The 12,763-nt window shown below is 43.8% G+C and overlaps 1 protein-coding gene across 10 annotated transcripts in view; it reads right to left on the bottom strand.

Moving 5' to 3' along the window:
- The window catches only part of MTOR (mechanistic target of rapamycin kinase), a 144,829-nt gene that overhangs the window by 20,266 nt on the left and 111,800 nt on the right, over positions 1–12,763 (bottom strand). For all 10 annotated transcript variants that reach the window (XM_064281270.1, XM_064281273.1, XM_064281269.1 and 7 more), the window contains 6 exons: positions 12,050–12,127; positions 11,729–11,836; positions 8,855–8,980; positions 8,628–8,759; positions 3,001–3,116; positions 2,068–2,185 (listed from right to left, as the gene is read on the bottom strand). In XM_064281270.1, the coding sequence (XP_064137340.1) occupies positions 2,068–2,185; positions 3,001–3,116; positions 8,628–8,759; positions 8,855–8,980; positions 11,729–11,836; positions 12,050–12,127 (678 nt within the window). The remainder of the gene's footprint in view (positions 1–2,067; positions 2,186–3,000; positions 3,117–8,627; positions 8,760–8,854; positions 8,981–11,728; positions 11,837–12,049; positions 12,128–12,763) is intronic.

The following is a 12,763-nucleotide window of genomic DNA, read 5'->3' on the forward strand; positions in this document are numbered from 1 at the left end:
AGAGAGGGCATCAGGGAGGGCTTCCTGGCAGGGGAAAGCACAGGAACAAAGACACAGGGTGGGCAAGCACAGGGCGGCTCACAGGGAACGTGAAGCAGACTCATCTGACTGAAGCTTGGGGCCACGCAGAATAACAGTGCTGGGGAAGTAGGCAGAGCAGCCTGGTCAGACTGTGGAGGACCAGACATGCCAGGCCCGGGAGGTCCCATTTCCTCTGCAGGAAGCAGAGCCTCACTGGGTTTGAAAGATTCCTTTGGCCGCAGTGTATAAAACAGATGATTTAAGAGAGCAGAGAGTAGGGGCGAGCAGCCAGTCCTCACGATGAAGGTCTGAAGCAGGTGACAAGACAGTGGGGAAGGAAGACGTTGAGGGCGTGGGGCATCACAGGGGCGAATCTCATTCGTCTGTCTAGGCCGGACACTTGGCCCATGGCCTGCTAAGAGAGCCAGTGCTCAGGGACTGCTGGATGGAAGAAGCCTTTGGTGCTTATTTGGAGGTAGGAGGAACTATTTACACTCTGAGGCTCTGAGCTGCAGCGACTGTAGAGTACGACACTGCCTGGTGTAGAGCGAGGGCATGAAGGGCTTGGTCTGGGGCGTGGTTAAGTCTGCAGTGACAATAGGGCATTAAACAGTCTACTACTAGCTGGGTCTCCTGGATAATCAGGAAATTCCTTTGCGCCTCTTGCTGGAAGTCTTTCTCTAACATAAATGTGTCCAATTTCCTACCGAAGCAAAATAGATTGATCATGTTGTTGTTAGTTGCCACTGAGTCAGCTCTGACTCATGGCGACTCAATGTATAACAGAACAAACTAATCACGCTTCACCTTTTTGATGAGTAAGAATTCTACAGTGATGCAGGTTCAGTTTTCCGGTACCTTCATTTATTCAACAAATACCTCTCATGTATCTCCTATGGGCCAGGCACTGAGTTATGGAAACGGTCAACAAGACAGAAACAGTAACTGCACACACACAGGACTAAGATACTGACGGCAGAAGACATCATACATCCAAAAGGACCCACACTAGGAAATGCTTTTAAAAACTAAAACTAAAATTCCTGGAATCAGCTTTTTTCTTGTGATTTGCCTCTTTCCTAAAAGTTGAATAAAGCAAAGTAATTCTGGCAGGTGATAGCTCTGGTTAGCAAGGCTCCAGCTCATCAAGAGTTCACTGGATTTAGTTCTCCAGCCTTGGACACGCAGCTATCCTAGAAAGCATAATTACTGCTGCTGTTACGAAATGGCTGTTTTTTTGGATCAGGATGAAGCATGCTTACACCAGCGTAAGATTTCTATTATAAATGGTGCTGTGGTCTTAAGGTGCATGTTTTGAACTGAGAAAGTTTTATTCACAAAGGTATTAGGAAGTTAAGGAGACACTGAAAAGAAATCGATGACATCTACAACATCTGCTATACCAAGCAGCTATCACTAGAAGGCCCTTCATAAAAGATATAAAAACATGGGAAGGTGTGCTTTGAGCAAAGATGTATCCTTCCAAGAATCACTTCTCCTTAAGTCAATAACATCTCTCATACCATTTCTAATCTCACTGTTTATCTGTTTGAAAAATTTCCTGTGACATAACAGGATGTTACCCAGGACTTTCCAATAAAAACAGGGGAAGTTAAGTTTTTAGGCTGAGGAGCAGGCAGGGCTGGAAATCAGAAAGAAGCTGGGAAGGAAAAGATGACCCTAGGGAAGATGAAGTTCCACAGATTTACCATGTGTCCAGATGCTCCTAAGAAAACAGACAACCAAGAGCGTACAAGATAGCGGCAGCGCAAGCACGCATGTGGTGTAATAAAGATTTCTCAAATAAGGGAATCCCTCTTCCTGTACCAATTAAACTTCTAAGGGGGAAATGCAGGCTCTCCAGGCCTCTGACAAGCTGGCTCCAGGCACTCCAACAAACAAATCTGCAGTATCAAACCAGCTCCACAAAGGCTTCCCTGCAAACCATGATACTACAGGAGGACATGGACCAGGCTCGGGGAGTCAGGTTCTACATTTAGATAAAGGCCAGGCTGTGAGCTGGGGCTGCTCCTGCTCCTGGGTTACCTTGTACCAGCTGCGGTCATGCTCTGTGGCGGCACTGTAGTACTGCAGGACTTTGGGGATTGTGCTCTCATTGATGCCCTGGAGGTTCAGCTGCCACTCCCCAAGCTTCAGAAAACATCTAAAAATAGAGAAACAAGCCCCATGTTGCTCCCTTCTCAAAAGAGCCCTCACAGGGGCGCAACACATTATATTTGGGTGCACTAAAGTCTATCTGGTATTCATTCTTGCCCTCAGGAAGCAAAGGATGGAAGCAGCAGAAAGTTCAATCACGTGGAAGGTAAGAGACGGGCTTTTGGAATAAATTTGAAGGTACTCTCTCTTCTTCTTGGCCTTTGTCTTTGAATGACAGCATCTACTGGGTCACTGTCCCTATGGACCTACCTACCCCGGATCCAATTTTTGTAGGCAACAGTTGTAGGATGTAATTTTTCCTGTTGATTGCTGTATGGACTCTCCCTTACCTTCCTCTTCCCTGCCATTCTTCATAACATCCTAAACCACACCCTAAGATGTAGGAATTCTTACTACCCGTATTTTATACGATGAGGAAACTACAGCGCAGAGGGGAATAACTATCTCAGGTTACACATCAAATTAGCAGTATATGTGGAATTTAAAAAATAAGGAGTCTAGCCCTGAAGCCAGAACTCTGGACCACTACACTGTACGGCAAGAGGCATTCTAGAGCCTTAGAAACAAAGTTATATAGCAGGAGAGAAACGGCACTTGGATACTCTGGGCTGCTGAACCCTCATAAAACAGAGGGCAGAGCCGCTGAACAGCATGATTCTATGGCTGCCTGGCATCCCTCCTGGAAAAGGTTGGAGAGTATAAGGAACTAGCAGCCTGAGGAGCCATGAACATTTCTCTGTCGTAGAGGCTGCTGGGATGACACCGCTGGAACGTGACTGGCCTGTGCCAGGGGGACCTCACCGGGCCATCAGCTTGTGCAGCTCTTGCTTGTGCTGCTGGTCCTCGGTGGCGATGGCATGCTGGGCCTGCTGCTGCATGGTCTGGACGAAGTGCTGCATGTGCTGGAAGGCATCGATCTGTGGCAGGACAAAGATACGGGCAGTCACTTGACATGGGCCCAACCTCACAACAAAGAAATTTTAGTTCACCTCATAGGCTAGTGAGCCAACCCCTCTCCAAAGAGAACTTCATAGAACACAGGGTGAGGACCCTGTAGGAGAGAAGACCAGGGCACGGTGGAGGGAGGGGGCTAGGTTTTTCAAGAAGATTCCTGATTTAGTTCAACTCTGGTCTTTACTCTCCTTTGCCAACTGTAATTACTAGTTTAATAAGCCTTGGAAAAGCTATTGGCCTGGCTACCCCAAATAACAATTCACATGAAGTAATCTGAAACAACTGCTTACTTCACTACCAATATATTGCCCTGGAGGAAATCAGGCTTATGAGGAATTGTTTCAGGCTAGTAAAACTTTAGTATGTTTAAAACACTATGACACTTTGTGTACTTGGCACAGTAAACACCAGAGATTTAGAAATCAGAACTCTCGGTACCTAAACAAGAACAGAGATGGACTGAAGGCCCCCAGGCATCTAATTGGAATAGGAAGAAGACAAAGCAAACATCTAGTTGAACAGTATGGTTTAGGTGCAAAATCTTCATAGCATTCTCAGTTAGATTTAATCACAACACAGGATTTTATACAAAGTGAGCAGAAGGCATGGGTTGGGAACAGATACCTGAAGTGGGAAAGAGCAGAGAGACTGAGTCACAGGACTGGGAATAAGTTAAAAGCCATTTGTCTAAGCCTGGCATGTCAAGACACACCACCATCTTGATAAACAGGGTCCTTCGAGAATGGAGACGGATAGAGTGTGCAAACATCAAAACCACCAGAAAAATGGCCACATGTAAACCCACTAACACAGGGAGTGGAAACATGTGAGAGAGCATCAAAAAGTGTGTCCTTTGCTGCAAATGAGGAGGAAAAAAATCAACACTTCAAATATATAATATCATAATGGTCTCCTTACAGTGAATTATATAAGAGGTTTTTTGTTTGCTTGTTTTTCTAAATAGAAATACATGGTTACCTCAATGACGACGGCCTTGAAGGAGAACAGAACTCCCTGGTTTGGGGGCCAGGAGCATGCTCAGATACTTTTTAACATAAGGAATTAATTGGCATAAGAGATAGGGCTTAACCCAGAGCCAGGACGATGTGACAATTTATCAGGCAGCTAATTCATGCTCAGAGAGGGCAAACACACAGACATTCCAACAGTTAATAGAAAACCTGTCTCCCCCAGACATCTGCCTTCACAGAGTTCCATTATTCACCACTGGCTTTGAAAAATGAACAATATTAGCATCCCACACCTGGGAAGTGATAAATGTTCCTCTAGTTTTTCCTTCCATGAGAACTACACTGGCTAGATTTAAATCTGATTAACAACAACAACAACAAATATATATATACACACACACACAAGTTGGGAAGCAGTACTAAAAAGATCAATCACTAAAAAGGTGACAGATAACTCAGTGTAATCAGTGTGTACACCAAAACTGGTAGCAACCCAACTAGCAACTCTGATGCCAGGTGCTTCTCAGAGCCAATAAGCTCAGTGTCACTGATGGTCCACACAGTTTAAAGTTTTCCGTGGACTTAACAAAGGTCTGACCAAAAATTAAATTGCCAAAACTGGGGGAGGCTGGTATTGGTTTAGACTTGAAGCCCAATATTAAGTTTATCCATCATTGGCAAATCCAGTATCTTTCTATTTTATAGCACAGAGGCAACTTATTTTCAAAGAATTGAAAAAATTCTACTAAAAATTCTTTATTTTCTCTATCCCCAGGAAGTGAGAAGGAGGAAGAAAGGATTTTTTTCTCTCTTACAGATGAAGAACCAATCACTTGGAGGGAGGGGATTTTCAAAGGCCCATGGAGTTTAAGGTGGATATAGGATTCCTGGTTCTTGACTTCCTGGATGGTTAGAGGGCAAGAACAATGTCCTCAGCTTGATGACATTACTCTAAGAACCCCAGCCTGTCTCTAGATTCTGCGAAATGCCTCGTCTAGGAAAACACCATATATACCTATTGCCTGCTGCCTTCCTGCAAAATAGGATCTGCTTTTTCCCAAGCATTTTCATTTGTCTTAGGCAGGGCAGAGATTACAATCCTTGTTTAGAGTGAAGGAAATGAAAGCTCAGATAAGTAAAGTGACTTGAACAGTAGCACAATTATTATTAAGTAGTCAGTTTTCTTTGGGCAGCTCCTGAACTACAAATATAGGGCATTTTTAGCTCTGCGCCTGAAGTCCAGCACCTAACCCAAAAACCCAGTGCCGTTTAGTCAAATTCCGACTGATGGCGACCATAAAAAACAGAGTAGAATTGCTCCATAGAGTTTGCAAGGTTGTAATCTTTACGGAAGCAGACTGCCATTATCTTCCTCCTGCACGGTGGCTAGTGGGTTCGAACTACCAACCTTTTAGTTAACAGTCAACTTCTTAATTTTTAATCCAGGTGGTTTTAGGATTCTAACCATGATTTAGGCTCCTAAGAAAAGCCATATCCATGGAGAAGTTGGGCTGTGTTCATATGTTGAAAAAAAATCACTCCTTTGTTGAGATACTACCCAAAAGACTACTTCTGCCTGCCTTCATCAAGACATGCAAAGACTCAGAAGCTATACATAGGAAGGAAACCAGACTGTATTCAGGTCCAGCACCTTCTGTTTTTCTCATTTGCCTGGAAGAAGATCGGGTTTTGAATCAGAACTGCTCTGGCCTGGGAGGCTCACAGAGACTGAAAAAGAAAAAAAGAAAAGAAAAAAAAACTCACAAAAACATATATGGAAAGAGCAAACCTGGGGCATTAGTAATGAAGTAAACCCAAGTCAAAGATTAAGTGGGTGCAGAGCTGTTGATCCCACTCTGGGTGGCATTCACAGTCATAATGAGTCAACCACCTACAAACTAAGTCAATTTCTAGATCTAGTCCATAGATCCCCCAGGTGTGCCTTCAGCGTAGGCACACTGATATTTATCAGATGTTCCCCCAACTCCAGCTCCAGTGGTTGGTTTGCATTCTTTGGTCATCTCAGGCGTCACTGTGGGGATCACAGTAGTGAAAGAAGGACAACTTTTTGGTAAGGAGGATGAAGGAAGAGCCAAAACCAGTGCTGTTCTGCCTTCGGGGCCTATCATCATCTAAACAGGTTGTTTAAAAAAAAAAAACCAAACAAACAAAAAAAAAAAACAGGAGCCACATGTATTTCCCAAAGGCCTGTGTGTACATAAAGTAAGAGGAATTCTGCATTGGCTTCAAGATGACTTTCCCTACTGGTTTCAGCATTATTATGCTCGGGGTGTTGCTGCTCTCGGATTCCAATTTGATGATAGAAAAGGAGACTAGAAGTCTAAAAATCAAACTGGCCTTGTGAAAGGTCCAGTGCATTTTCCAAATATGCTATTTTTAGTACTGAACAGCCACTTTCTCTTAAACCAAAACAAAACCCATTGCCACTGAATCAATTCCAACTTGCAGAGACCCTATAAGACAGAGCAGAACCACCCCACAGGGTTTCCAAGGCTGTAATCTGTGCAGAAACAGACGGCCACATCTTCCTCCAAGGAGTGGCAAGTGGGTCCGAACCGCCAACCTTTCAATTAGCAATCATGTACTTAACCACTGTACCACCAGGTTTCCTTCCTCTTCTCTTGTTGTTATTGCTGTTTTTAGGTGCTGTCAAGTTGATTCCGACTCTTAGCGATCCTATGTATAACAGGATAAAACACTGCCCAGTCCCGCACCATCCTCACAATCGTTGCTATGCTTGGGCCCACTGTTGCAGCCACTGTGTCAATCCATCTCATTGAGGATCTTCTTCTTTTTCGCTGACCCTCTATTTTACCAAGCATGGTGTCCTTCTCCAGGGACTGATCCCTCCTGATAACATGTCCCAAGTATGTAAGATGCAGTCTAGCCATCCTTGCTTCTAAGGAGCATTCTGGTTGTACTTCATCCAAGACATTTTGGCAGTCCATGGTACATTTAATATTCTTGGCTGACACAATTCAAAGGCGTCAATTCTTCGGTCTTCCTTATTCATTGTCCGGCTTTCACATGCATAAGATGCGACTGAAAATAGTCCTCAAGGTGACATCTTTGCTTTCAACACTTTAAAGAGGTCCGTTGCAGCAGATCTGCCCAAGGCAATGCGTCTCTTGATTTCCTGACTGCTGTTTCCATGGGTGCTGATTGTGGATCCAAGTAAAATGAAATCCTTTACAACTTTAATCTTCCCTCCATTTATCATGATACTGCTTAACGGTCTAGTTGTGAGAGTTTTTGTTTTCTTTATATTGTGGCATAATCCTTACTGAATACTATGGTCTTTGATCTTCATCAGTAAGTACTTCAAGTCCTTTTCACTTTCAGCAAGCAAGGTTGTGTCATCTGCATAATGCAGGTCGTTAATCAGTCTTCCTTCAATTCTGATGCCCCATTCTTCTTCATACAGTCCAGCCTCTCACATTGTCTGTTCAGCATACAGACTGAACACGTATGGCGAAAAGATACAACAAGCCTGACGCACAACTTTCCTGACTTTAAACCACGCAGTATTCCCTTGTTCTGTTTGAACAACTGACTCTTGATCTATGTACCGGTTCCTTGGGAGCACAATTAAGTGTTCTGGAATTCCCATTCTTCACGATGTTATCCATAAATTGTTATGATCCACACAGTCGAATGCCTCTGCATAGTCAATAAAACGCAGGTAAACATCCTTCTGGTATTCTCTGCTTTCAGCTGGAATCCATCTGACATCAGCAATGATATCCCTGGTACCACATTCTCTTCTGAATCCTGCCTAAATTTCTGGCAGTTCCCTGTTGATATACTGCTGTAGCCACTTTTGAATGATCTTCAGCAAAATTTTACTTGCATGTGATATTGATGACATTGTTCCATACTTTCTGCATTCGGTCAGATCCCTTTCTTGGGACTAGGCATAAATATGGGTCTCTTCCAGTCGGTTGGCCAGGTAGCTGTCTTCCAAATCTGGCAAATGAGTGAGCACTTCTAGCACTGTATCCGTTAACTGAAACATCTCAATTGATATTCTGTCAATTCCTGAAGCCTCGTTTTTCACCAATGCCTTCAGTGCAGCTTGGACTTCCTCCTTCAGTACCATCAGTTCCTGATCATTTGCTACCTCCTGGAATGGCTGAACGTCGACCAATTCTTTTTGGTATAATGACTGTGTGCATTGTTTGCATCTTGTGGAATACAAGAGTCATCTTCTCTTAGGGGACAGAAACTGTGTTTTCTCTATATGCCAATACATTCTGGATGCTAACAAATGTAACTGTGATCACACCCGCTGTTTTGACCAATGGTATATGTCTATTTCCTCAAATATAATTCATTTTTTAGAATCAGGCCAACTAGTTTAACAACAGAAACAAGCTCTATGACACTGTGGGTAGGTGGTATAGACACTGTTGTTTTTCACTGAGGCCAGATGAGCATTCTAGAGAAGCAGAGTCTATTTACTAGATGGATTTGGAGACTGACCTTGCGAGCGCTCTTCCACATGTTTTTCATGTATGCATAGGTCACCTGAGGATGAACTGTTGGCAGAGGATGATCAAGCTGCCGAGATGGATCAACTCCCAGGAGCAACACTAAGGTTTTATGAGCAAGAGCCTTAAAAACAAGAGAGGTTAGGTCATCAATGGATCTGGACCGGGTGCACCATTCCTCCTCAGCCTTCCATCCCACCTGGTAGAGGGGTTACTCACCAGCCTGCCACTCTTGCCACACAGGCTTGCATACTTGAGCCATGTTCTCATGTCCTCATGAGGGCTAACTACAAGGGAGCGTACCATAAGAATTTTCTGCCAGTCCTCGACAATACGCTGGCAGCCCTGGGACACAGAGAAATAAAGATTAGCACACATCCCCGACTAGAGCTTCACCTCCCACGGCAACTGCAAAATAGACCCTGACAAAAAGGAAATTCACTTATGTAAACTCAGACTTCCTCAGGTGAAGGGTGCTATAAATGAAACACCACTTAGAAACTTCTTAACAATTACGGCAGCAGTAAAACACAGACCCCAGAGCTTGAATCCTGGTTCTGTCACTTACTATCTCTGTGACTTTGGGCAAGTTACTTAGCCTCTCTGCAACTCATCTGTAAAATGGATAAACATAGTACCAACTTCATAGGGCTACTGTGAGGATTAAATGAACTAAATTATTTATATTTCTTTTGTGTATTGTGGATAATGCATTTTTAACTTTAATTTTTTGTTTCGTTCTGTTTCATTCTCTCTGGCTAAAGATGGCTATCACTGACAAAGAAATTTATTTAAATACTATCATTCAAAAATTAAAAAGAGAAATTTAAATAATTAAATTTTCAAATGATGCTGTTTATAAGCTGGCAGCACTTATACTTCTGAAGTTATTGAAGCCTAAACCTGCACTAAGACTTTTGAGACACCCTGTACGTTGGTCTTGCTTAGAGTCTTTTCATTTTTATTTGTCTCAGATCAAAAACTACATAGAGAAGGGGAAGTGCTTCAGTAACTCACACATATAAATTATTTTCAGTTAAAAAAAGTGTGAATTAATTATCAAAGGGGCTAAGCTAATTTCATAGCAAAAGGCTGCTAAGAGTAAAGTGAGCCTCTCCTCTTCCCACCTGCCTGACAAGAAGTCACCCAGGAGGCTACAGGTCAGAGATGAACTGCTAAGGGAGGTGAGTTTCCAAGATCTAGCACTTCATCAGTGGTTCCATGAAACGGAGCTGTCCTCCACAGAGAACTTTAAAGTCTAGCAACAATGGTCTCCAGGTTTCTCGACAGGATAGGATGCAGTTGTCTAAATAGACAACTCGAGGCAAGAAGAGACTCGAGGTAAGTCTGCCCTTTCATGCTGCCCCACAGGAGACACAGGGCAGGGACTTTGATCTATGTGACTAGACCCCCAAATGGCAGTTCTCTAGCCCAGGCAGTTCACTGAGTGTTTTCACAGCAAGCTATCCACTTGGGCCAAATTTCCACCACAAACGTAATGCTTTATTTTCAGGCCTTGGACTATATCTTTCCATCCCATGAAGTCTGACAACAATGATTTGGAAAGTGAGAAAAACAGAAAAAAGTACATTGAGGGATTGTTTTGGTTACTTCTCATCAACTACTAATTACCCCCAGGTGCTAAAATAATTTGTCTCCTTTAAGCCAAACAGTAGGTTACTGTCTCAAGATAGGAAAGTTATGAAGGCTGAAGGTGATGATGGTGTCCCAGACACAGTAAAGTCAGACATATGTCTCCCTCCCAAGGCTCAGTTAATCCATCCCCCTTCCAAGTCTAGATTTGGAAAAAGCCTCACTTTTTAGAAATGTCAGAAGATTCATCAGATCAGTGATTTGGAAACCCTTCATCCCATTTTTTTTTTTTTTTCATTACACGTACTTAAAAGACGAGGGTGTGGACAAGTCAAGTGGGAAATGCTTGCTTCGTGGAATGCTTACTTCTGGTGCCCAACAGACAATTTTCCATCAAAACATTCACTGGGCACCTCATAATTACTAATAAAACATGTACGAGGACTGTATGTGCTTCTTTCAGAGTCATAAACAACTGCATTCATAGATGTTCCTCTGCCCATTGCTCCTTCCTTTCCAGTGGAATGTACCCTGAGCTCCCCAGGCAGAAACACAGCTTAGAGTGAAAAGGTTTTGTCACAGCCTACTGAAAAGGCCGGAAAGCACGAACCGCGACTGGTTTGAAGAGAGAATTTGGAATTAGGTGTGGATCTGGCTGGGAGGAAAGGGATTATAATTGAGGGGGTCAATTATGACAAGAGGTTTCTGGAGCAGCAAAGCCTTCCTCTCTTTTGCTGATGAACTTCCCCTCCTACCTACTCAAAGGAATGGGAGAATTGTCCTTTCCAAGAACACTTAAGACTGCCGACTCCCAGATCTGGAGTTGACAGCTGCTCCTGCTAAAATGATCCGAATGTTGCAATGAAAACACTGATGGAGGACTTGGAAAATTTTCTCTACAAGGGGAAACTTCAGTGGAAAAAAATCCCAATAGAGACGGTAGGATGCCTCTGGCCTGAGGAACTGTAAATGGCAGTTGTTGTTAAACGAGAACGTCAGGGAACCCCGTTTAAGAGCAGGAAGCAGGTGCCAGCAAGGGTCTTCTGAGCAGTGGTTCACAGCCTTGGCGACATTCTGGAACTATTCAGGAGCTTAAAAAGATACTGATGCTGGGCCTACTCCCAGAACGTTTGATTCAACTGGTCTGGGGAGAGGCCTGGGTATTAGGATTTCTAAAAGCTCTCTAAGTGATCGTATCATGCAGCTAAGGTTGAGAAGATTTTGAGGTTATGATTCCTAACTGGCTTTCACGAGCATCAATTATTTAAAATAGTTTCTTTTATTCCTATAGAAGGATGAGAGGAGCTTGCAAAATTGGTCATCCTATCACAGATAATGGCTTAAGTGAAAAGCCTTTTGAGTGTTTAGGTTTGATGCAAACAGGGCCTCTGTGGAGGAGGCAGGAAGCGTGTTGAGTAAGAGTGGGGTGGGGGGTGGCGTAAGGGCTCACATTGGTGCTCTGCAGGGTGGCAGGCGACCTGGGCTTCCTGACAGGCTCACCTGCAGTCTTTCCCACCAGATCTGGCGGATGATTTCACGTCGCTCGGGGACAAGTTTGTACTGGATAACCTCCTCCAGCTCGGACAGCATGTGGCAAGAAACCATGGCCTGATGGAAGCAAATCACATTCCAACTTAATTACTGCACAAAGCATCCAAAAATCAGGATTAATTTAAATCATTCCTTCTGGTGTCAGGTTATCCACCGACTACAGAAAATACAGTTATGTTTCCAGCAGCCTGTGAATCCTCATAGCCTACTCTGAGAAAAGAACTGATATAAGCCTCTCCAGCAGCACCACCCAAAAAGTTTAACACTTACCCCATACGCCCGACTATAGCTCTCCCCTGCCATAGCAGTTAACTCAGCATCCAGCAGGTCCCTGGCTTTGTCGATGCACTAGAAGAGAGACAGAGAGCCCCTGGAATCGAGTCTACATTTGGGAGCTTAAGGTAGTGCTATATTTTAGAGTTTCCTAGCTAGCTGCAGAAGTTATTTGTTTCCCTTAAATTTCAATGATGAAGAGAAAAAGTCACTGAGGAAGGAAAGAAACCTTTCTCAGGTCTGAATGGCTACAAAAGAATATTATTCAATTTCTCAACAAGGACAGAAATACACGCTTGGCATCCAAAAGCCTAACATCTACCTAAGATAACACCCAAGCCCTTGGAGGTCAGGGAGGGAAACGTGTGCCTAGAAACAGAATCATTGTGTTCCTGCGCCTCAGAGGACTACCTGGGAGTTTACCTTCTTTCAACATTTCCTCGCTGGCTATCTGTGAAGAGACTCAGCATACACTCAAATGGCTCCAGGTGGCCATCTCCAGCTTCAAAGCACTCCCTGTCCTCACAGGGCATGCCTCTGAAGTTGGCAGCGTGATGCCCAATCCTCCATGTCCACAGGAGCTGCTGTGCCTCTGCACAGACAGCCCGGTCATTCTCGTCATGTAATCAGAGCCCAAGTAAGGCCGCAAGGCTGCACTTTGGGTCTTCTCTGTGCCACCAATTAACAACCCCTCATGCAGAGCTTTTCCTT

The sequence above is a fragment of the Loxodonta africana genome, chromosome 3 (genome assembly GCF_030014295.1).
Source record: "Loxodonta africana isolate mLoxAfr1 chromosome 3, mLoxAfr1.hap2, whole genome shotgun sequence".
In the NCBI taxonomy this organism is placed as follows: Eukaryota; Metazoa; Chordata; class Mammalia; order Proboscidea; family Elephantidae; genus Loxodonta; species Loxodonta africana.